The sequence below is a fragment of the Theropithecus gelada genome, chromosome 1 (genome assembly GCF_003255815.1).
Source record: "Theropithecus gelada isolate Dixy chromosome 1, Tgel_1.0, whole genome shotgun sequence".
NCBI classification, from domain to species: domain Eukaryota; kingdom Metazoa; phylum Chordata; class Mammalia; order Primates; family Cercopithecidae; genus Theropithecus; species Theropithecus gelada.
Genome location: NC_037668.1, coordinates 205856484 through 205882106, shown reverse-complemented (window position 1 = coordinate 205882106; position 25623 = coordinate 205856484). Strand labels below are relative to the sequence as shown.

The 25623-nt window shown below is 41.4% G+C and overlaps 1 protein-coding gene across 4 annotated transcripts in view; it reads right to left on the bottom strand.

Moving 5' to 3' along the window:
- Positions 1-490: 490 nt before the first annotated feature.
- Positions 491-25623, bottom strand: part of DISC1 (DISC1 scaffold protein) — a 403406-nt gene continuing 378273 nt past the window's right edge. For all 4 annotated transcript variants that reach the window (XM_025386838.1, XM_025386847.1, XM_025386853.1 and 1 more), the window contains 2 exons: positions 15207-15324; positions 491-5046 (listed from right to left, as the gene is read on the bottom strand). In XM_025386838.1, coding sequence (XP_025242623.1) covers positions 4907-5046; positions 15207-15324 — 258 coding nt within the window. In that variant the 3' untranslated portion in view covers positions 491-4906. The remainder of the gene's footprint in view (positions 5047-15206; positions 15325-25623) is intronic.

The following is a 25623-nucleotide window of genomic DNA, read 5'->3' as shown; positions in this document are numbered from 1 at the left end:
TTCTTGTCTCATGTCCTCATCTTAAAATTTCCTTCATCTAAGGCTTACGCATTTCTTATATAAATGTATTCTTAGCCATTTTCTCTTGCTTTATGTTGCTACTAAAAATGGGGTCTTTTCTTATACTCGATCTCCCAATAGTCTGCACATATGAAGCCTGTTGATTTTGGTTGTGTTGATTTTGATTGTGTTAATTGTGTGAAAGTTTTTCTACTGATTCTCTTAGGTTTTCAAGCTTACAATAACATCATCTGTGAATATTAAAGCTTTATTTTTCTTTTCCAAATTGTAACCCTTCTATATTTTTCTTGCATAACTAAATCAGCCAATATCTCCAGTAAAATATTTTCAGTGGTATTAAGGGTGTCTTTGTCATGTTCCCAACTCTTAGTGGTAATGTTATTTTCAATTTCCTTAATCTAGGAGTCTGGGAATAGAATATTTCATGACTTTCTGATTTACTGATATCTGGAAGTAAACACATATGCAATTCTAAAGCATGGCTTTATAATGTGTGATGTAAGTAATTGTACAATTAATCATCCTGTAACAGAAAGATGAGATGAATAAACCTGATACATTTTTCTATCATCCATACTTCAAAGGACAAAAAATCATCAAGGTGCACCATGGCTTGGATATCAGCTTTTATTTTGTATAACAAAAAGTAACTTTAATGAAGCAATAAATTATATGACAAAATTCAAAGATCAGATAAGGTGAGGATATTAAAAATAAAAGTATTGAATTACATATACAGGAAGGCCTTGACCAGTAAATGCATGGTTGCTTTTCTCCACAACACAGAATTCATAATACTGGAACACTTCTGAAAAACACCAATTGGTTGAGGATCTTCAAGAAAATCTGCTCAGTGTCAGGCTGTGAGTGGTTGTTGCTGGGATGACTGGGGAATGGTTAGGTTAGGATGATGGTGGTGTGAATAGGTTTGTTGAAGCCTGTCTGAGCCTAGACCTCACAGTGAGGCTCCCCTGGCAGTGTGGGAAGCCTCATTTGCCCCAGGCTCAGTTTCTTTGACTCCCTAGCCAAGATTTCCACAGTGGCCATGTGTTCTTCACCAGGTGAACAAGTTAAGTTCCATGGCTCAAAATCTCAAAAGGACATTAAAGGAACTTGAGGAAGAGCACTAGTTAAGAGCATGCTGCCTGTCTGTGACTGTTAGGTTCACTATTACTCCCCATTTTACCAGCTCTGTGCCTTAGAAAAAGGGAATTAGCCCTCTTAAGGCTCAGCTGCACCATCTACAAACACCATCCTTATAAGGTTGATATGGGGATTATAGGATATGACTATAAAGGGCTTAGCATGGTACCAACCCTTACATGTTTCTGGGGTGGGGGAAACCAGTCTTACTGCAGGGAAAGATAAGTTTCCAATATTACATACTAATTTGGAGAAGGATCAATTCAGTTTTGAAATTTCAGAAAGTTGGCCGGGTGCAGTGGCTCACGTCTATAATCTCAGCACTTTAGGAGGCCAAGGTGGGTGGATCGCCTGAGGTCAGGAGTTTGAGATCCTCCGGGCCAACATGGTGAAACCCTGTCTCTACTAAAAATACAAAAATCAGCCGGGCCTGGTGGCGAGCGCCTGTAATCCCAGCTCCTTGGGAGGCTGAGGCGGGAGAATAGCTTGAACCCAGGAGGTGGAGGTTGCAGTGAGCCGAGATTGCAGGGCCACTGCACTCCAACCTGGGTGACAGAGCAAGACTCCATCTCAAAAAAAGAAAGAAAGAAAGAAATTTCAGAAAGTTGGATGGAACTGGGACTGTTGTGATAGACAGCATGTCCTAACTCAGGCCAGTGAAAGAAAAATGGGTGACCATTTGAAAGCCAGCATTCCAGCAAGGCAAACAGTATAATATCACACATTCTCCCACACCACATCCCAGTCACATCAGATTCTAACTCATCATTTTCAATATGTGCTTTTGCTTACGGTCTTGGCTATCTCCAACATAAATTTTTATTGTTCTGATGCTTTTAAATCTAAGCCTTAACTTCTCTTGGATATTTTTATGTTCCCCTGACAAAAACTGCTCTATAGTATGATTGAGGATACAAATCGTGTGTCTCCCAGGGTCAAGACACAGTGGCTTAAGACAGTGGGGTTGTCCTGAGGAGGTTGTGTAGCCAGAAGAAGCACTCTGGCCCTTAGCAGGCTTTCTGAATGACACTCTAAGACCAAGCCAAGACAACAGATGAGTTACAGCACATGGTTAAAACATTACTCACCTGCCCAAATACTTCAAAATTTGCAGCAGGGAAATGAACACACTGTCTACTAGAGGTACCAAAGAACCCTTATTTGGGGTTCAAATAATTCAAGGCAGTTATTAACTTGCAGAATTTTCAAATACAACATGACCTCACAGGATTATTTCATGATGGTGTCTGTGTAATACAAAACACTTGGGCTAGTGACGGTTAAGATGTCTTGTGTCTGGGAGGCTTTTTAAAAAGACATATGTCGAAGTAGGAATTTGTTATTGGCAATGTGGCCAATCCTGACTCTTCCCAAGTTTTGCTTCACTGGAATTAATTCAAGGACTCCAAGTGCCATGCGACCAGTTCGTAATTTTCTTTACACACAATTATAAATAATTGAGGAATTTGGTTCATCATTGAAAAATGAAGTCCAGGAACAAGCTAATTATACTTATTATTAAAATATGTAGAGTGTATTTTGCTCGAGATGAAGCCATAGGGAACACAATCAGCACATTCACATATTGTGTTTTTGGTTTGTTTCCTGGACCCCAGCCAATTGCTGGCTTCAGCAGGGCCATCTCCTTGACTGAGGACAGAAGTGCGGCACAGCATGGAAGGCTGAGCAAAGCACCAGATGCCTTCTGGAAATGCCAGTGTGACTTCAGGAAATAACAAAAATGGCCTCATACCCATGGATCCTAGTGAAGGCAGGAACATCACTGTCCCTAATCACATATGTGAGAACAGAAGCACAGACAGAACAACCACTGGATTAAATTTACTGATCTGTGGCAGGTAGTTATTAAGCTCAACACTCTGCAAAACTGTGAGTGTGGTTTCTACGGTGATGTAAATCAGAGTTTGGATTTGGACTTCCTCAGAGAATGCAGTGCTGTACAATACTAGATCTGTGGGATATGAGTAGGAGTTACATGAGAAAAATTCACGATCCATTAAGCTTGGAAAGTTTGAGGTTAGATAAAATCAAGTGAGTTTACTTACTATAAGTTCTCTCTCAGACTAATATGCTAATGCGCGTTGTGATTCTCCAAGCAGATATTATGGTATGGTGTATTTATCAAAGGCACTTGACCAGAGAGGGGACTCCTTTGTTTAGAGAGCATCTCTTGGGGCCACCTTCCTCAGTGCACTTTGGGAAGTGCTGCCTAATTGAAATCAGCCTGTTTTGCAGCTGTCTCAATAGGAGTCCCAGCTGGGCCAAAGCAGCCCAGCAGGAGCCTGAAATACCCTTGCATTATTGAGTACTGCACTGATTTACTAAGTACTACATTGCCTATACTTATAGTACTGAGTACTAACTGCCCTGTGTCACTGAGTTCTGTGCTGTCCTACTGAGTACTACACTGTGTTACTGAGCACTCCACTGCCTTACTGAGCACTCCACTGCCTTACTGAGCACTGCACTGTGTTACTGAGTATTGCACTGCCTTACTGAGTACTGTACTGCCTTGCTGAGTACTGTACTATATTGCTGAGTACTGCACTGTTACTGAGTACTGCACTGCGTTACTGAGTATTGCACTGCCTTACTGAGTACTGTACTGTATTACTGAGTACTTCACTGTGTTACTGAGTACTGCACTGTATTACTGTGTATTGCACTGCCTTACTGAGTACTGCACTCCCTGAGTACTGCACTGCCTAACTGAGTACTGTATTGTGTTACTGAGTACTTCACTGCCTTACTGAGTATTGTACTGTATTACTGAGTACTGCACTGTGTTACTGAGTACTGTACTGTGTTACTGAGTACTGCACTGCCTTACTGAGTACTGCACTGCCTGAGTACTGTATTGTGTTACTGAGTACTGCACTGCCTTACTGAGTACTGCACTGCTTTCCTAAATGCTGCACTGCCTGGCATTGAGTGAAACAGGTTCCAAGGGAAAACAGAACAGGCTCAAACATTTTATACAGGTTTCCCCTGATCCATCCACAGCCTCACTGTGGGTAAATTTCATAAATTTCCTGATGAAACACAGACTCTCAGGGATCCTTTCTTCAGGTGCAATCATTGCCACAAAAGGAAAATTGAAAGGTGGCATACCACTGAGAGGCTGCTGTCTTACCAAAATATCTTTTGAAAGTTGCATATTAATTTTTCTAAGATAATATTAGATCACAGGAGAAGTAAGGTGAAAAGCTGTTAATTCCAGACTCTGAGGTTAATTAGCTCTCTTAGATCGTGCACCTGTAGGAATGTGTAACAGGTATGATGACAGAGTGTTATGCTTGGTTTCCTTTTTATAGAATCTTGAATCAGGAAATATTTTAGTCGCAGCAGAAGACAAATACTACAGGGAAAAGAGACATTTTTCCAGAATTCACCCCAACTTCTCTCTAATGGGGGCTGAGATGAAAATATTCTCAAATCCTGTGCAAGCCATTCCCATAAATGACATGGAAGAGAAATTTTTGAGTGACATTTGGAAGGAAATTCAGCAAATCCGTCTCTCTCTCCATATTCCAATTTGCAGACTCCTCAGTTTCAGACTCATGAGAATGAACATGAGCCACCTTTCCACTGAAAGACCTCAAGGCTCTGTATCTCCATAATTAATTCAGGCACATTAGTTATGCAGGGGGAGGGGATAGCAGCTCCCCAGGTCCAAACTGTTGACATGGTGGCCCACCTCCCTCCCCCATCCTGTCTCTCCTCAGGCTTGTGCTTCCCGGACACCAGCTGTCATGCAGGAAGCTGCAGCTTCTCTTTCCCCCGCCTCCTTTGCCGGCTGGAGCTGCAGGATCATGGCCTGCAGAGTTTCCTTCACCATCTGGAGCTCCCTCTTGAGAGACTGTGGGCACGTTGTTAAGGAGCACATTCGAAGGTGATGGTGGCCCTCTGCAGCCTCCAAGGGATCGAAGAGCATGTGAGCCTACTGGAAGCAGATGGGCACTGCCACCTAATTGCAGTTTCAAGTTCTTTCAAATTGTATGAATTAAATATTAATATAAATTTTATACTTTTTCTTTTAAGAATGACTGCAATTTCTACAATGCCTGAGGTATTGACTATCTCAAGTCAGGTCTTAAAAAGGAAATGGAAGAGTCAGCTCTTAGCCGAGACAGATGGCCAACTTAGATGCTCAATGATATGCAGTTGGCGTGACCATAACTCTGGCTAAACCCCAAGTTGGGGCGGGGCAACTGTCAGATGCAAATACTCTTGACAGTGGAAAGGGTAGAATGCTTGAAATCAAAATCTCCTCGAGAAATACAGGATTTGGGGTCACCATAAGTCGGGAGAGGCATTCTGGACCAGACTCAGTTATTAACACGGTCTCTGTTCACCATTAACCAGTCTTGTCACCCTATGCAAACCGTTTAAAGCCTTAGTTTTCTCTTGAGATTATGACTTTGAAACCCCTCCAGGTCTAACCTGCTGTTACCTGTTAGTATATTCCCAGGGACTAGGAAGGGCACTCAAGACTAGATAGAGTCCATCAAAGGGCAGAGAGTTTGCTTTTTCCGGTTTGGTTGGTTGGTTCTTTTTTTTTCTTAAGCTGTTGGGCTCTTCGTTTTCTAACCTATAAAGTTATTTCTCACATGGAGGAAACAATCAAAGAGAACTTAGCAAACAGTAATAGATAAGGCTGTAGTTCTCTTAAGAAACGGGTTCTCGTCTGGGTGTTCAAGCAGGGGAATGTTTAACCAACAGTGGTTTTTCTGTCCATACATCATCCAGTTCATCCTTTCCCTTTTTACTTGTAGTCAGAACAACTCTAAGGCAAATGCAGGGTGAGAGTTGGGTTTAACAAGCAAACTGATCCATTTTCATCCAACAGGGACCAAGGGGGAAAGTAGAAATATGTTGACACCACCTAAATATGCTGAAGTCATCACATGAAGCCAGACCACTCCAATAGTACTAGATCAGACACGGAGGGAATGGAGAGCTTTGGGAAAGGGAGTCTGACTGTTTATAGACCACCTACACTACCATGTGGTTCTCCCAAAGCGCAACGTCAATGCAACGACAAGAGAAAAAGACACCCTTACAAACCACTGTGGAAAGCATTCCCTTTCTTTTTCTTTTTTTTTTTTTCTTTTTTCTTTTTTGAGACAGAGTTTTACACTTGTAGCCCAGGCTGGAGTGCAATGGTGTGATCTCGGCTCACTGCAACCTCCGTCTCCGGGGTTCAAGTGATTCTCCTGCCTCAGCCTCCCAAGTAGCTGCGAATATAGATGTGTGCCACCATGCTAATTTTTGTATTTTTAGTAGAAATGGGGTTTCACCAGGTTGACCACGCTGGTCTCGAATCCCTGATTTCAGGCAATCTGCCTGCCTCGGCTTCCCAAAGTGCTGGGATTACAGGCGTGAGCCACCACGCCCGGCCTCCTTTCTTTTTTCAACAAGGAACTTCAGAGGATCCTGGGAATTATGCAAATGAATCTCTTCTAAGCAAATGTGCTGAACCACCCTGAAAAGTTCTGGCAGTTTTTCACCTTCTTGAAGCTTCACCAGACTCTATCATTTGTGTAATTTACATGCATTTACTACTAGGGTTCTCTCCTTGCACTTGAACTTGAGGAAAATGGGAGGTGGGTAGGAGAGGGCCCAAGGGAGGAAAGAATCCAATATTTGCCTTTCTTTTTCTTTCTTTTTTTTTTTTTTTTTTAAAGAGGCTTTGGTTGCTTCCATTTCTTGCATAGCTCTGCTAATCTTTAGTGAAAACATATACGACTTCATACAAGCAAAAGCGTAAGTGGTCCCAGACTGAATACCAAACTGGAATTTAATCACAAAGTTATGCTACATCTATGAAGAGCAGGCACAGAGCTTAAGCAGTTTATGAATCCCGACAAACTCCTGAGATTTAACTACCTTTGACATGTAGCCTGGGACTACATGCCACTATTTGTAATGTGCTAAATGATGACAAAGGTTTTTAGAGAGAGAACGTGAATCAAAATGTGACGTTTCTTTAAAAACTCATAAAACTTCTGGGACTGGCAGAACACACTGAAAAGGTTAAAAGTAAGGAGTGAGAAGTTTCAAAAGCAAAAGACGAAGTTAGTCTATAACCAAATTAACACATCAGCCCCTCATACAGCAACCACTAACACAGATAGGTGTCAGAAAACCAGCATTTGAGGAGGTAACACCCTAGCTATGGTGAGCTCGGCAAATCATTGAATGCTTAATTATTCTACTTGTAAAATACTGAATCTGGTACCTTCCTCACAGGGTTACGGTTCAAAGAAATATTTTTTCCTTGTGAGAGTATAGTGTCTTTTGTGAGTCGTCATGAGATTTAAAGTTTATTTCTTAATATAACAGATGTAACAAATACCTTAGGCTCTGTCAAAGCAGGGCTGGACATCAGAAATCCTAGAAACCTCATTTAATGAGCCTGTGGGGATAATAATCATTAAAATAATAATTAAAATCATATTTTATTTGCAAAGTACTTCTCTCTAACCAACCTGCCTCTATGATCCCTTACAAAGTGTGAGTTACAAAGCATTTTGGATGTACTGAAATGGAAGAGTGCCCAGGGAAAAATGCACAATGGGGTGGGGGAAAGCACATTCTAGAATAATTTGTATGGAATGATCCTAATTTTGTAAACAAAGACTATTGAGATAAGCCATTTATAGGTCTAGAAAAGGGCTTCAGGAGGACAAAGTAGTGATCTCCAGGTAGAGGCACTGGGAGGGAAACAGCTTTTTTATTTTCCATACTTCTGTGATATTCACAATGGAAATGCATTGCTTTCATATTTAAATCAATATGTTTATAAAATAAACCACTGGAAACATATCCCTGTGAAGCAGTTGGGAGAAATAAAAGTGCAGAGAGAGATCCTCATTCTTTCTTTCATTCATTCAAACATTCAAATGTTTCCTGAGTTTCTACTCTGTGTTAACAAATGTTATAGACACAGCAGTACAGGAGTGAATCAAAGTCACTGCTATCATGGATGGCATAAATACCTATGAGAGCAGCAGAAAGTAAACAGGTGCCATGTTGATAGTATGTCCAGCTGTGCTGTGTTCACAGTGAGATAGGGGGAGCTGTGGGAGGACCTGGAGCAGAGGGGTGACATCATCAGTTTCGCTGCTGTACTGAAAATGGATTAAAGGGGGTAAGGGCAGAAGCAGAGAGTGACCAGTTAGAAGACCACTGCAATCGTTCAAGCAAGAAACAATCATGGCTTGACCAGGGTAGTGGCAGTGGAGGTAGGAGAGGTGGCTAGATTCTGGATGTGTTTTGCAGATACAATCAAGAGCATATGGTGACAGACTGGATGTGGAACATGGAAAATGGAAAAGCCATCAAGAAGGACTCCCTGATTTTTTATCTGAGCAAATAATTAGAAAAACACAAAACACATCTGTATTTTATTAAGAAGGAGAGGACTAGGAATGAGCGTTTGGTGTTTTTGGTAGAGGAGGGAAGGAATTGGATTTTAGACAGGATAAGTTGGACAAGCTTATCAGCCAAGAGAAGATGCTAAGTAAAAAACAGATAAAAGTCTGGCATTCATATTGAACCATATATTTTTAAAAAATATTTTGCAACATTTTCTCACTGACTTACAGAAAAATAAGCTATCTCATTTGATACATCTAAGCAAGATCTTAAGGCTAAGTAGTAGCTATAATCAGATTTTCTGATCACTAATCCAATAAGCTCACAGTTGAAGCCCATTGAGACACTTGACCTTGACCTTAATTTTTGTCAAATAACTGAAAAACAATTGGAATTTTAGGCAAATTGAAATTTTAGGCAAACTCCAAAACTATTGAAATTTTAGGCAAATCCCAAAACTAGAATAGAGGTGCTAACTGCACCTAACTGCAAGAATAGGCCTCAAAAAAGCAGAATAATTCTTATGAGGCCTGTGCCTTAGGGACCTGAGTTGCTAAGTATCTGCCCCCCATAACAGATATGTCACCAAGTACCTGTGGTATCTAAGGAAATTAGCAGATTCTTTATAACAACATCACAGGGATGAACACCCTAACATCTTTAAAACACCTTTGGAACCCAAGCCCATTCTTTACCTCCCTGGAATAGACTATCCACATGGCAGGTAAGTATGTAACTTGTTAAAAATGTCTGCGTTTGCAATTAGCAAAGGAGTAAGACAGCAGGACACCTGCATTCAGGAATAGATGATAAGGCAATATTGTGATTTGGGGCACCATTTGCAAAAGATTCTGGAATTCTTTAGCTGGAGTCTTCTGTTTTTACAAGAAAACAATTGAGTGTCTTACTGTCAATGAAATGTCCAAGTGAGCATTTCAATGGCTTAGTCAAATTTCGGTCTTTGGTTCATCTGACCTAGTTTGATTCAAAAAGAAAAAATAGTACAAGTTGAGCATCCCAAATCCCCAAATCCAAAATTTGAAATGCTCCAAAATCCAAAACCTTCTGGGCACTGACGTGATGTTCAAAGGAAATGCTCATTGGAACATTTCAGATTTTGGATTTTTGGATTTGGTGTGCTCAACTAGTAAGTATAATGCAAATATTCCACCATCTGAAAAAATCAGAACTTCAAAACACTTCTAGTCCCAAGCATTTCGGATAAGGGACCCTCTTATCCTTTGAAAGTGCTGCTCCTATGCTACATTATTTCTTCTTACCGCCATTCCTTCCTGGGTAGCCACTACAGCCCACAGTGCTGGAGAATTCGTCTTTTAAGAGAAAAGAGGAAAACCTTGACTATACCCAAGACTTGATTCAAAGAATTTGATACTTGTACACGGAAACTCTGTGTTGCCTACCTTGTGCCAAGCCCACCTCTTGCTTAGCCAGAAGCAGGACAGCCCTGTGTCTATACCCTTGCCCTCCCCCACTCACTGTGGGGCTCCAACTCTTCCTTGTCCCGCTTCAAAGTCAAGTGAGAGCCTAAGGAAAGAACTGTGACTACTGTATCTGCATCAGCCCATCACTCACAAAGCTTTAGATACTGCCATCTTAGGCTCTGAGTTTTCTTTTTCTTTCTTTTCCTTTCTTTCTTTCCTTTCCTTGTTTTCTTCCCTTTTTCTCCCTTCCCTTCTTTCCCTTTTCCCTTCCCTTCTCCTTTCCCTTGTCTCTTCTCCCTTCCCGTCCTTCTCCTTTCCCTCTCCCTTCCCTCCCCTTTTCTTTCCTCTTTTCCTTTTCCTTTCCTTTCCCCTCCTTCCCTCCCTCCCTTCTCTTTCTTTCTTTCTTTTTCTTTCTTTCTCTTTCTTTCTTTTTCTTTCTTTCTTTTTCTTCCTTTCTTTTCTTTCTTCTTTCTTTCTTTCCTTTTCTTTCTCCTTCCTTCCTTCCTTCCCTCCCTCCTTCCCTCCCTTCCTTCCTTCCTTTCTTCCTTCCTTCCTTTCTTCCTTCTTTCCTGTTCTCTCTCTCTCTCTCCTCCTCTTCTCTCCCTCTTTCCTTCCTTCCTTCCCACCCTCCTTCTTTGGCAGTGTCTTACTTTGTTGCTCAGGGTGGAGTGTAGTGGTGTGCAATCTCAGCTCACTGCGACCTCCACCTCCTGGGTTCAAGCAATTTTCATGCCTCTGGAGTAGCTGGGACTACAGGTGCGCACCATCACGCCCAGTTAATTTTTGTATTTTCAATAGAGATAGGGTTTTGCCATGTTGCCTAGGCTGGTCTCGAACTCCTGGTCTCAAGCAATCCACCCATCTCAGCCTCCCGAAGTGCTGGGATTAAGGTGTAAGCCACCACACCCTGCCAGGCTCTGGATTTTTTTTTATCTATAAACTACGTGAGTGGAGCTCCATGATCCACATGATCCCTCTTCCAGCCCCTCAGCTCTAGAAGTGGAAAACATCTCCAAGGAGGCAGGACAATTTCCCATAATTCCTGTTACCTTTGTCTGTTCAAGCTAAAAATTTGAAAGTTGAACTAAAGCAGGGTCCTACAGAGCTGTGGTGTCTGCGCACAAGCCTGGATGTATTTAGAGCATGCCATCGAGCACCACCAAAACTAATCAATTGGGCACCATGCACTCCAAATAAGCAGAGAAGTAGAATTCCACAAGGGCTTCCCAGACATGAATGTAAATACAACTGCAAATAGAACCAGAGTGTCTCTACCTCGTCTATGACTGAGGGGCAGGCAGAGCTGCCCTGAGGGCTTTGAAATATGCCAAAAAGGTACATATCACAAGTGTACTTCTTTTCCTTTGAAAGTGTGTCGTAGAAATTGAAGGAGGAAGAAAATGAGAAAATTCCTGCTTAAAAATCCACCTTAATTTGGAAGGTTTTTGGTTACAACATTTTGAGCATGGAGGAGACATCGCACACAATCAAAATGTTTTTCAAAACATAACTGCTAATTAGGACCCCAGATGACTGTGAAAATGCACTAGAGATTCACGCTAAGGCTCCTGGAAGTCCCAGCTTGACTGGCTGTGAAGTCACACCTCCTGTCCCCTTCTCAGGCACTAGGCGTGAGCCACTTCTCCACCGCCAGCTCTCCCAATTAATGGTGCAGACTGTTTTCAGACACTCGCTGCCACAGTAGCTGATGGGTTTGTGTTGTTATTTGGTCATGCTACATGTAATTTGGTGAGCCTGTCAGGACGATGAAGAGGCAGGGGCTGTTTCCTCTCCCTCCTTGGATTTGTCAATCAGTGTCTTCTTGATAAAAGTAGGAGACACCCAGTAGGCTGCCCATAACACGGATATTAAATCAGGAGGCCACAAGGACCTATTTGGACACTCAGTCCCACTGCCCACCCCTAGCCTCTGTTGATGCCACACTAATAGTCCTTATGCACACATATGGTTTATGCAAAAACTAAGTGTTTTCCACACAAAGAATAAACATCCATGGTAGCATCTGTGGCTTGAGTCTTTCAGACGTGGACGTCCAATGTGGGCTTACATTAATCACATTCCAATGTGGACTTAGATTAATTGGGTACCCTCTACCTCACATGCACAGCAGGTTCTGGCAGCATGCTTAATGGAATCAAACAAAATACTGCACTCACTGTGCAATCCTTCTGTATCGTTGACAACAAGCTGTTTCTTTCAGCCACACTCAGCATTGTATCTTTGATCAAACATGGAAATATAAACCAGTCAGAGTTTGGCTGTAGGATTCTGGCAGCCTCTCTGAATCTCTAGAGAAGCTCTAATTTGAAGCAACGGCTTTTGTTTGTGTAGGGGAGCCTCCGTAGAGCCTTGTAAACATGTCTTTCTATCTTAGGGTGTAATGTTCCACTCACATTTAAGTGCCTCTTTGTATGAATTCAAAGACACCTTCTGTGCATTTATTCTCAATCAGTGACAGAACAAAAGACTGGAATTTGAAGAAAAGTCTGGATTGAAATCCATATCGTGGTGTAGATTTTATTGGAGGGAGGGAGAGAGCTGACTTCAGTACCTAAACCAGTGCTTCTCTGCTTATCACAGCAGAGATCAGCGAAATTCTCAAAAAACATAACATCAGTAAAATACTTTTATTATAGCTTAAAATTTTAAAGTAATTGTGTGTTCCATGGAACAGACCTGTCCATTTATGTATAGGCAATAGTTGCTTTCTGATGGGCCAAATAGGACCATGGGGCTTGTGGCTGGAAAGTTCTGCTACTCATCAGAAAAGACCTTATGCCAGCCAAGTCGTTCTTATTTTTCGACTGTCAAGTCTTGTTTTTTTCCACTGTCAAGTAGGGATAATAATCCCTATCTATTTATAGACATTTTATTAGAATTAAATGACTTTTTATCTAAGCTATTGTAGAGCTAGTGATTGATTCCTTTAAGCGTTTATTACAAAATAGTTGAATCAATGTACCTTGAAACTTTTTGTGCATAAATGGGATATTCTTGGAGCTTGTGACTAATTTACTAAGAACTGTGAGACAAATGGACTTGGATAACACTTTTCTACCTAAAATCATGTACTTACCCATGGCTATGTTAAACGTACATTGTGAATATGGCCTTACTGAACCCCCATAAAAACCTTAGAGGTGTATGTTATCCTGACGTTACAGATGGGAACCCTAATGCTTAAAGAGGCATTATCACTTATCCATGATCCCACTGCTACTAAATCTGGCTTGGATCAGCTGTGGCAAAACTAAAAGGATCTTGTTTAAACACTGCTTAACCCCTTTTATTCTTAGGGGTCTTTGCTAGACCTGCCTCCCAGCTCTAGTAAAAATATGATCCAATTCCCCAGAATCAAACTAACCTTTTAGAAAATTTCACAAGAGACCAGCACAGAACCCTGACTGCAGCCCTCAGAACTGCTACCTGAAGACAGAGGTACCTCCTACTCAGGAACTGCCCATTTGCTGGGCTGGGGAACGGGAACTCCTTCATATCCACGGACTCTCTGCAGTGGGTTGCTCCTCTGTGCCCCATCATCTGCCCATTTGCTGGGAGCCATACCACCTTAGACGGGCTCAAAGATTTGTGACCCCATGAACATGGAATAAATAAAAACGCCATCCTTAGTCTATGTTTCTATGTTTCTTTGGGAAACTTTCTGATAATAGCTTAAATACAAGATTCTTAAGAGGCAGGAAATTATGAAGAACAGAATATCTGCTTTTCAAAATTTACCTAAAGCAATGTGAAAATCGTTGCTGATTAAGATAAATTTTCTGCTCAGCTTAATAAACAAGGTCAAAAATATAAAGTTATAGCAAGGAAGGAAGCATAGCATTGGATCTATCATTAAATCGCAGATCTGAGTATTTGTGACTAAGATTAATCCTTGGCCATTCAAAGTTACTTACACACACACACACACACACACACACACACAGCCCATAAAGTATGGTAAAAACTGGAATTCTAAAAAGTAAGACAGCAATGACAAGCAAAGACCAAAATAGCTAAATTTCCCACAAACGCATCTAATAAAAGACATTCTACTGAATAGAAAGATGAATAGGGAAGTGTTTTTGGCTACAGAAGTGTCAACTTGTGATTAAATAACTGAAAGGATATAGGGCTGCATATCCCTTCACCCACTGTGTACCCATTCGTTTGCTCTCAGCAGAACTAACCAGTGACAAACTGTGTCCACAGATCAACATAGAATGGAGTGCTTCATACGGATGCATACCCAAGCCAGTATGTTCTGAAGCCATCTTGCTCATTAGCAGCTAGTTTTGAGAAAGGTGTTTATAGGTTAACACCAAGGATGTTAAGTCTGGTGCAAGAAATTCTATCACTGGCAACCAGAAAGGACTAAGTTCAGTTCAACCATGTGTACATGGTTAGAAGTTGAAAGGAAATAATCCAAAGTCCTGTTTGTTTTGTTACTCTACTGCCCATTACTAGGTAGAGTTGCTAGATAAAGAAACTCAGAGGTGGATTTAGGACACTTGGTATTGAAAAAGCTCATAGGAAAATGAGCCAGTCAACTGTTTTCTTCCACCAGGGCCACACAGAGCCAGCTTTACACCCACTGGAAACTGCATTTTGCTTTGGCTTCCTTGTGTGCATGTCTGAACTTAATTGTTAGTGGTTGGGTTTAGCAATTAAAAATATTGAATTGCAGCTGGATGTGGTGGCTCAAGCCTGTAATCCCAGCACTTTGAGGGCCAAGGCAGGTGGATGACTTGAGGTCAGGAGTTCTAGATCAGCCTGGCAAACATGGTGAAACCCCGTCTCTACTAAAAATACAAAAAAATTAGCTGGGCATGCTGGCGGGCACCTGTAATCCCAGCTACTCAGGAGGCTGAGGCAGGAGAATTGCTTGAACCCAGGAGGTGGATGTTGCAGTGAGCTGAGATCACACCATTGCACTCCAGCCTGGGCATCAAAAGTGAGACTCCATCCCAAAAAAAAAGAAAAGAAAAAAAATACTGAATTGCTTACCGAAAACTAGAGAGAAAATGTTTCATACCTGATAATCTCAGAGATCTGAGGTGCTTTGCACTATACATAACAGCAGCATCTATTTGTTGCCATCTTCTGAGGCATAACTACCTTTTAAAGACTTTCTTCTATAAAATAACTTCGTCTTGCTTAACTGCAAGTTGAAAAGGATATGAATGAGATCTTCATCGTGACTGTGGATTGCTGTGTGAAGTTGATCTTCCAAGTACAATAGCTTCTTGCCTATGTCTTCACACTTCTCTCCAAGTTCTGCAGAAAGGATGTAAGATTCCTGGCGAGAGGGGTGGGGGAAACAAGATCACTGGTTAGAGCCGTGAACACAGACTGTACACAAAGGGAAGCTTCCTGGAAAGAGCTCTCCCAGTTTCTGCACCTCAGTCAGAATTGTGCTAGGGCCTGTGTCTCCCCTAGGGATCAAACTTGAGAAGCTGTGAACGGATTTCAAGTTATGACCAAAGAATGAGCTTTGTCGACATAGTTCCACAGGCTACCTCCCTTGTCTGGTCATTTCAAAGTGCTGCTTCCAGTATGTCAAGTCCCAAAATGGATTTATCAAACAGAAACTCTGAATCTTCTAGCTATATCAATGGGCAAATTCAAAATTTAATAGGGATTCTAAAAAAAGTGGGGAGAGGGGTCACAGGAGCAACTGGGCTAACCTGTAAGGAGAAAGGGAATATTCCTTTAAGGACACAGGAATTGACTAGGGCACTGAACATTTGTTTACACACTGACCACAGTCCCTGAATGCTAGAATGTAAGTGCCATGAGGTGTATATTGCACACACAGCTGCTGCTACCACCACTATACATGGGAGCTTAAGCCCCATAAGAGCAGGATGATGATGTCTTGCTTGTTGCTGGCCCTAGAGTCCCTGGCATAGTAACTGGCACATGACAGGCAGGTAGTATTGATTGATTTAATGAATGAACAGTTGAGTCTTAGAGCTCCTTCCTTCTCTCACGTTTTCCCTTCAAACTTATTTCTATGAGCCAGAAAAGGGCCTTCTTTATGTCACTTTCCTGCACAAAACCACCACAGAGCAGAGTCTAAACTCTGCCTTCATATGACCTGGCACAAAGCCCATGATTCAGCTGTATCCCCTCTACTCTCCTAAAGGCAAGCCAAGCTTTGCCAGCCAGACTAACCTGGTTGCCTTCTCTCATGCTGTTCTTTTTGCCCATGCATTCTTCCTCATTCTTCTCTGAAACCCAACCTTTCCTTCAAAGGCCCCAAATAATAATTTCACCTTGTAGGGCAATCATTCTGATAAGTGCTGTGTCCACTCAAGTGAGGTAAGTTCCCCGTGGGTAAGGGCCATGGGTTCATCATTCATCCCAGGGCCCCAAGTTGAAAGCTGGGCATGTAGAAGCCCACAGACTTGTAAAGGAAAACAATAAACAAGGTTAAGAAAACAAGAACAGAAGATAGAGATTCTTAGAATAAAGCAGGGGGAGAAGCAAGAAATGAGCTCAGAATTAAAACTTAAATGTAAAGGTAATATTTCCTCAACTAAGAGTGAAAAGCTTAGAAGATACACTAAAAAATTTTTGCAGGTCAGATGCAGTGGCTCGTAGCTGTAATCCCCGCACTTTGGGAGGCTGAGGTGGGTGAATCATGAGGTCAGGAGTTCGAGACCAGCCTGGCCAACATGGTGAAACCCCATCTCTACTAAAAATACAAAAATTAGCTGGGCATGGTGGTGGGTGCCTGTAATCCCAGCTACTCAAGGGGCTGAAGCAGAAGAATCGCTTGACCCCAGGAGGTGGAGATTGCAGTGAGCTGAGATCGCACCACTGCACTCCAGCCTGCGCAACAGAGCAAGATTCCGTCTCAAAAAAAAAAAAAAAAAAAGCCTAAGGTAAACTATTAAGATATGTATTCAGCTTAAACTACAAGGTTACTACAAAAGCTACAGTGAATACCAGACAATAATAACAAAATGCCCAGGTGTGCGATAACGGTCCCGTTAAAAGATCTTTGGAGATGATGTATTATATAATATTATAATCAGGATACACAAATAACAACTAAATTCAGGTATATAATTTGACTTTTGCTATATTAGCTTTAAAATTTACATGACAATGGCCAACTACATTAGAATAAAATAGTGCTAATGGGAACTGCAAATAACTATTGTAAATATTGGAGAAGTCTAGTATATTGAAGAATGAGCTACAAGCTACAGAATGAGCTATACACATTTACTGCAAGTAAGTGTATATAGAAAAGAAATCTCATGGCAATAACATACAATTGTGGGGACATATGGACACAATTAAAGGAACTTTAATGTGAAGCACCCAGGAAGGCTTACTTGAAATTGACCATAACAGTGGTGAGAACACAGCAAATATATAAAAATCACAGATATATATATATATGTATATATTTTTTTCTGATCCCAAAATAAAATTATCAGTCAAAGATGTGAAATTGAAGGTAGAAGATTACACGGAAGTGTAGGAACTGGATAATGAGTAACACCGTCATCACACATGAAATAAATGAGACACTAAGAAAAAGAACATCTGGGAAAAAATGATTGACAGTCGTGAAACCACAAATCATACAGGAAGGAGAAAAATACACTGTTAGCAGGAAAATATATATGACTGAAAACACACTTAAAGAGAGAAAAAGCATAGACTCAGAACAGAAAACCAAGGAATTTAAAACACCCTTAAATGAAATCAAATGACTCAATCTTCATCTTACGGCTACAACAAATATGAAATCAAAGCTAAATTAAACAAATTTAAAATACAGTTTTACATTTCTCCCCCAAACATATAATTCCTGCTTGTTTGCCTTTTTAAATTATGTGCAGATTGATAGTAATGGCATAAATTTTGGAAAGCAATTTCAGACCACATAACAAGCATTTTAAATTGTTCGTATCTTAGGACCCAATAATTTCCCTTCCTGGAATCTATCAAAAAGAAATAATTTGTTCATTTAAATTGAAATAACTTTTATTAAGCCCTTGTAATAAGCATGGAAGAATGCCTATCACATATATGTCAAATAGAAATAGAAGATTTTTCATGCAAAAATGATGGCATTAAAAGTATGGGAAAGAGGAAATAACTGTCCAACAATAAAGGGAATAGTTAAAATAAGTTCTGGTACATTAGATTTGAATTTAGCCACTGAAGTCATTTTTAATAAAAGAGCATTTAATGATGATGAAATAACTCAAATAGGCAAAGCATTAAAATATTTATAATTATTATTTTGTGGGGCAGTATTACAGGAAATTTTTATTTTCTTCTTTATACTTGCCTGAACCTTTAACATTTCTAAAATTTGGAAAAAAGTTACCAAAAACCCTAATTCAAACCATAACGAAAAAGGAAGAAATTTACCTGAATTTTTTTTAGTTTTTTTAGAGATTAAAAAACAAAGAATATAGCATAAGGGAACAATTCAGAGAGCTCAAGTCACCTTGTTAGCTAACAGAAGATCTGACTGGCATTCTTTTGTGGGGCTGGTTTTCCAAGGCAGTTACAGGATCTCTCTCAGGCTTGTGCAGCAACCACTACTTGTTGGTCTGACAGCTTGTGATTCTGAACTGAGAGGATATTGAATGTGAACCAGGTGGATATGACTTAAGAGATGTATTACTTTACTATAAGGCTCTCACTTGAAATCTTGGGAATAGAATTAGTTTAGACCTAAACTGACAATTGACAGCTGATGAGAGAGTAGATTAATATGTTTCTATCAATCTGATGAAAAATTCTGTTCTGTCCAAAGAAATCTGTCTGTCCAGAGAGAGCAGTGTGGGATCAGAACTATGGGTATCAGCTGGGTGTGGTGGCTCATGCTTGTAATCCCAGCACTTTGGGAGGCCGAGGCAGGCGGATCACAAGGTCAAGAGAGACCATCCTGGCCAACACGGTGAAATCCTGTCTCTGCTAATAATACAAAAATTAGCTGGGTGTGGTGGCTCACACCTGTAGTCCCGGCTACTCAGAAGGCTGAGGTAGGAAAATTGCTTCAACCCAGGAGGCGGAGGTTGCAGTGAGCCAAGATCGCACCACTGCACTCTGGCCTAGCAACAGAGGAGACTCCACCTCAAAAAAAAAAAAAGAAAGAAAGAAAGAAAAAAAGAACCATGGGTATCAGCTGTGCAAAGTCACCCAGGTCCTGCCTACTAGCCCATAAATCAGGGACTAGGCAAAACTTCCTTGGCCATTTCCATACCATGCCCAGGTATGGCAGAGTGTAGCTGTGGTCATAGCAACACACTTTTCTGGAACATTGCCTCTCCACCATCAAGAAACAGAGTTTATTACTTCTCCTATTAAACCTGGACGGCCCTTGAAATTCCTTCAATGTATAGAACATAGTGAAGGTGACACTGCCTGACTTGCAAAGTCAGGTCATAAAAGGTGACATGTCTTTTTAGATCACCCACCCTGGAACCCAGCCTCCATGTTGTGAGGAAGCCCAAGCTATGGACGGGCTGTTTATAGACATCTGGATGAGAGCCTCAGCTAAAGCCCTAGTCAACAGCCAGACTTGGGAAGGACCGAACCTTCAGATGGTCCCAGCCCCTGTCTTCAAGTCATTCAGCTAACACCCAGACATTGTGGAGCAGAGACACCCTCCTCACTGTGCCCCACCCCAACTTCTGATCTACAGATCCACAAATATCCTAAATAGTTCTTTTAAATCACTAAGTTTGTGGTGATTTTGATGCAGCCATAGTAGCTAAAACAGTGGGCTTACATGGGTTGTCCCTACACAGAACCTCACATGAGTAGATAAAACTATTGCAAAATGCTAGCAAGAAGTGCATCTTCACTGGTACCTAGTTAGGGAGCTAACTGACGAGACTTTTGGAGCTCACTAAAGTGCTAATACCTCTTAGGGAGGGGAGCTCCTACCCACGCAGGGCACTATGGCCATGAGGCTGGAAAGTGCAACAAAGACATTACGAGTGGCCACCGCCACTGGTCAGTGATCCCAGATCCCTGGCTCCTAGTTTAATATGTAAGTTATTGAACAGTACAGGCACATTTTCTGAGGGGTGTGTGTGTGTGTGTGTGTGTGTGTGTATGCACCAAGTATAGTCAAAATTTCCTAGAAAATTCCTCAGGAAGATATACCACAGTAAGTCCAACATATCTGATTACAACCCACAGGGCCTCACTTTCTTCCAGCTTTAGGAGAAGTGGCTCTTTCTTCAGTGGACACTTAGCAGAGCAAGGTGCTCACATCATGAGAGGCAGAAAGGTAAGAAACATACAGATTCCTGTCTCCTGGGCCCTCACACTGGCCTTGGGACATACCCACTGCCTAGACTGAAGGACAACATTGCTGTCTATTTAAATGATCATGTCCTCCTGGTACGTGATGTTTATATGTTACGGTCACACAGGATGGCACAGTCTCTGCAGGAAGCATCGAGCGTATTACACTACTTCTAGTTTTTCCCCTGCTTTGCAAGTACCTGCTGGAGTATGTTCTCTCAAACCAGTGGGCTTTAGGCCTTATTCTGCAGAGATCCCCTGGTAGGAGGAAAAGGGTTTTTACTGTCAACCCTACCCCAATTTCTAATTTTATCTGTTTTATTTGTTAAGCCTTCGTAGAAAGCTAAATAAATAAATAAATAACGGGAGCTGTTGAAGAGAGTTTGTTTGCTTGTTTTAAAATAAAAGAAACTTTTTTTCAAAGAAGGTATCCTTAATGAAAGCTTTGGAAGCACTGCCATTTCTGTTTAAGCCAAAATAGTGAGTTGTAAGCCAGGTGTATTAATCAGGAGGCTCTGCCTTGGGTTATAACTGCAAGAGAAATGGAACTTCCTTATCTTAACACCATCTTGTTTCCCAGGACAGCAAATGCATTTACAAAGCTCTGCCTCCTTCACGGCTACTAAGCATGTCGGAAACCTTCCCTGAGAATCTTAATACCTAGAAGCAGAGAGTGCTCCTGGATTTGGTAGGGGTCTTAGGAACCATCCTCAAGATTCAATTCCTTCTTTTACACACAAGAGGCTCGAAGAGTCCTTTAATTTTTATTTATTTTTATTTTTTTTGAGACAGAGTTTCGCTCTTGTTGCCCAGGCTGGAGTGCAATGGTGCAGTCTCGGCTCACTGCAACCTCCGCCTCCTGGGTTCAAGCGATTCTCCTGCCTCAGCCTCCCAAGTAGCTGGGATTACAGGCATGTGACTCCATGCCAGGCTAATTTTTGTATTTTTAGTAGAGGTGGGATTTCTCCATGTTGGTTAGGCTGGTCTCGAACTCCCAACCTCAGGTGATCTGCCTGCCTTGGCCTCCCCAAGTGCTGGGATTACAGGCGTGAGCCACTGCACCCAGCCAAAGAGGCATGTAACTTGGACAAAGTGGTGATGGAAAGAAATCAGAGAAGCAAACAGCGAGCGCCTGAACACATGATGTTCTCTTCCCTTCTACCCTCAGAACTCTGCAAAGTCTCAATTCCTGGAGCGTTCAGTCTTATTAAAGGGACATGCTCCCTCCAGGACACAGAGGCATACTGAGTGGAGGTGACAGTGATGACGGCCATGACAACCTGGGATGCAATGATGCGATGCAAGGACCCCCCATTCACAAGTCCATAAAATACCAGGCTGGAAGCAGAGAAAAGCAAGTGGGCACATGGGAAAGGCGGCGAGAATGTCTCCTTTCCTAATAAGAACATGAGTATCTGGTCCCATCTCTCCCATCAACTCTGTAGATTCCAAATAAACATAGTCTGAACCATGTCCACAACTTCACACACCGAGTGTCTCTCTGTGTGCAATTTGTAACTTTTGCTCCCATTTGTATTTTAAATTAAATGTGACCAAAAAAGAGAAAGCCTGCATGACTGATACTTGATAATTAAAAATGCTACCCACTACAAAGCCACCGGGATTCCTAGCCGAAATGGAGTTTTGTAGGATTTGCAATTCTGAATGGATCATTTAAAATACAGGTTGCTTGGCAGTTCAAAATGTCTTTGAAGACGCTCCAGTAATTTGTCTTGTCAGGCGGTCCTTTCAGCAATTCAAATTATTATATTTTTTCCTTTCTGAACATCCATCCCATCATTTAGCCCTGGGAATAATTGTTTTCCCTGCGGGTCAGAATGAAAAGCAGCTACAACAGGTAAATGGTCTGACTGCTACACCTAACACCCCTTCTCTTCAAAACCCTGCAGATTCCACTTCTTCCAGGAACACTTCAATCCCGATTCTCCAACCCTGCCTGCCTCTGGGTAAGAGGAGTTCCTCCCTGCCTGTGCAACCGCCTGTCTTCCTCACCAGATGATGACAGAATGATGTCCCGCCCCTGCCTCTATCGTCCTACCTTGCTCATAAAAGGTGCCCAGTAATGCTTGTTGCAGCAATGAATGGAGACTCCTGTATCTTATGAGAACTTGGAAGAAGCTGTGCTGGTTTTCAGACTACACTTCCAAGAGATCATTTCACCCAAGTATAAAGAGCCAGGAAGGCAAACCAACAAGAAGAACCTTTCTGGATGCTGAACACATGCCTTTGCCTCCGCGCAGCCAAGAACAGCCTGGGTTAATTTTCTTGCCACAGGGACAGCCATGGGGTCCTGGGGTCCTCCACAGTACTGCTGTACACACATGGCTTTTATTGGCCTCCAAGAAAGCCCTACCATCTTCCCTGCTGTCCCTCCACACGGGAATGATTCAGTAGCACCGACTCAGTCAGGCAATATTTCAAATATAATTTGCTTAACTCACCTCATGATCAAAACCCATAGGCGGGAATGTTTGGGCAGAAATTTTCAGCTGTGTTGAATTAGAGCTGTTGTCAAATTTCTGTCCTGCTCATCCAACTCAGGGAGCGTGATTTAAAAACAGAAAATGGGATTTCCTTTGTTAGGCAGGATTTTCCCATTAAAGTGACTTTCAAAAAACCTTTTTCTATAAAAGTGTATACCCAGAAAAGCATTCAGTTGCTAGCCTGAGCAGATGTCTAAACCACACGCCCCAGTGAGAACAGCCACAAATTCCATGACCAGGGTCTCCAAGGACATTTTTACTTACTTATAGTTCCCATAAACAAGGCTTAAGTCTATCCCTATGACATTTGGAAGACACCAACATTTAAAATTTTAGAACTGGAGCTTATATTCAAAGGGTAGGGAATATATTACTAAATAATAATGGTTGTTTTGATACGAGAAAGTATCTGGAAACAATAGCTCATCAGGCTGTATCTAGAGTGATGAGGAAATCATATTTATTATTTCTATTCTGAATAGAAAATACCTTTGGAAGAGGTAACTGTTTACATTAAATTGCTAGGTAGGCGGGTACTACTGTGGCTGCCAGCTCTACTTAGGAAAAGCTTCCACACCTAATAGAGCATACATTTGCAGAAATCTTATCATCAGTGGAGATTTGCCACAAATTTGAGCAGACGGACTACACCTTGGGTTGAGTCACTGGATCAAGATGATTTAAATAGTCTATTTCTTAAGATGCCGTCAAGAGTTATTCTAAAGGGAGAGGCTATGTGAAGTCTGTAAGAGTGTCAAGAAATAGAGTAAGAAAAATCTCAAAACTGAAGTAAGAAGTACTGCTAGGATTCCAAGATTAATCTGAGAAAGCAGGCAGTTACCCTTCAGGTCTCTCTTTCAGACATTGTGCTGGGGGCTGTGCTGCGAAGTCATCAGTTACTTCCACCCTTGCTAGGGATCAGTGGTGCAGGGGAGGGGTTAGTACCTGTAACTCTAGCATGAGCCTCCACCTTGGATATGGTACTCTTTGCTGTGACTCAACTGCTTACCCAGATCCTTATTTCCCTTGGCTGTGTAATAAGACATCAGCAATACCTATCCACAAAAGTATATTTGCCAATCCACAAAAATATTTAATTCCTGCAGTGCAAGTCACAGGCTACACAGTAAGACAAACAAACACACGCACAAAAAGGACAGGTGTTCCCTTATGGCCTTCAAGCCAACTGTTTACATATTTTACATATTTTGGGGCTATAGCAGTATTTGTTTTTTTTAAATTTTAAAAACGTAAAATTGAACACAGCACACACACATGCTTACAAGCCAGAAATGCTACTTGAGCCTCATAATGGTTGTTACAGCATGAAGTCTCACTCGTTCTCCTCTGGCTTGAGGTAAACCGGTGTGATTACCACCATCCGTGAGCTTAGCTGATGCATCAAACCATTTCCTTAGTGTAGTATTAAAATCACTATCTTAAATATGTTCCTTTGGGCTGTTTTCCAAAATATATGCTTGGCAAATACATTCCAGGAATGCGATATGGTTTTCTCTTTCTTTTTAAAATACTATCTAGATAAAGAATATTTACTTCAAACAAATGCCTGCCCACAACACAAAGAATATATTTCACATGTATTTGACATAGATTTTATGGTGTTTGCCTTTTCATATAAATGCCGAGTTCTACAGTCGTGTAAATGCCAATAAGCAGAGAGGCAAAATTGAGACACTAAGCGTATATCTTTATTACTCTGATACGAGTATTCATCCAAATATTCAAACTATACGGTTACTCTGAGTAACTGCGTATTTCTTTTAAAAGCATCCAGATGTCATCAGTGGTAAAGAAAGCATCTGAAATATTTAGACCTCTTTAGGTCAAAGCAAACAATGAATTGTCTTCAAGTATCTGCATGCTTGTTTTGAAGGTGGCTCGGAGAAACAGGCTCTAAATAAAAGTAATTAACAGAACGAAACAAATTGTTAGAAGAAGAAATTGCTTGCTAATTGGCATATGTTAATTGGCCTGTGGTTTCTAGTTTAGTTGAAGGGAAACCTTTGAAAAGCTCCAGTTTATATTACACGATCATGCAAGAGGATGTGAACTGCTTTTCTTTAAGCACACTGGGCTTGATCGTCAAATCTGAATAAAACCAAACTTCATTAGAACCCTCTAAGAAAATAATCCATTTGAATCCAAAACGAGATTCATGGCATAGGCTGGTACCTAGATACACCCCATTTAACAGAAGAATTCAGATTCTGGGGATAGGGACATCCAACCCTAAGGCCCTTTTGCATAAGAAAACAAAAATGAAAAGTGATTTGAGGGATTCCTTTTAAGGGAATGTGTTCTTTGAGCTAAGAAATATTGGACTGTAAAAGGAAACTGTGAAGACAGAATCAAATCCCAAACTCCATCCAGGTTCGCTTTATAGTAAAACAAATTTGAACTTCGTTTTTTTGTAAACTGTTTAAGTATGATACTCCCATAGTTACTGTTTTTAAATGTCAGCATTTAATCCTGGTTCTGGATGTTACCCCTTCCAAGGGAGAGCTTGCTTCCCACCCTAAAGAAGGTGGTGCCCGAGGTGCTCAGAGGTGCCTGAGAGGCACCTTCTCAGGCACCTCTGTAGTTTGCTGGAAATAGATAGGGATGCTCTGGTTGGTGGTATCTACTCTTTCTCTCAAAAGGCACTCAGACAAAAAGAGCAAAGGACCACTCTTCTTTTCTCTCACTGTTACCCAAGCTTGTTGGCCTGAGGTTCCTAATCATATCAGCAAAATAAGATCTGCTCTGCCATAATCAACGGTTCCAGGAAATACCTGGGGGCC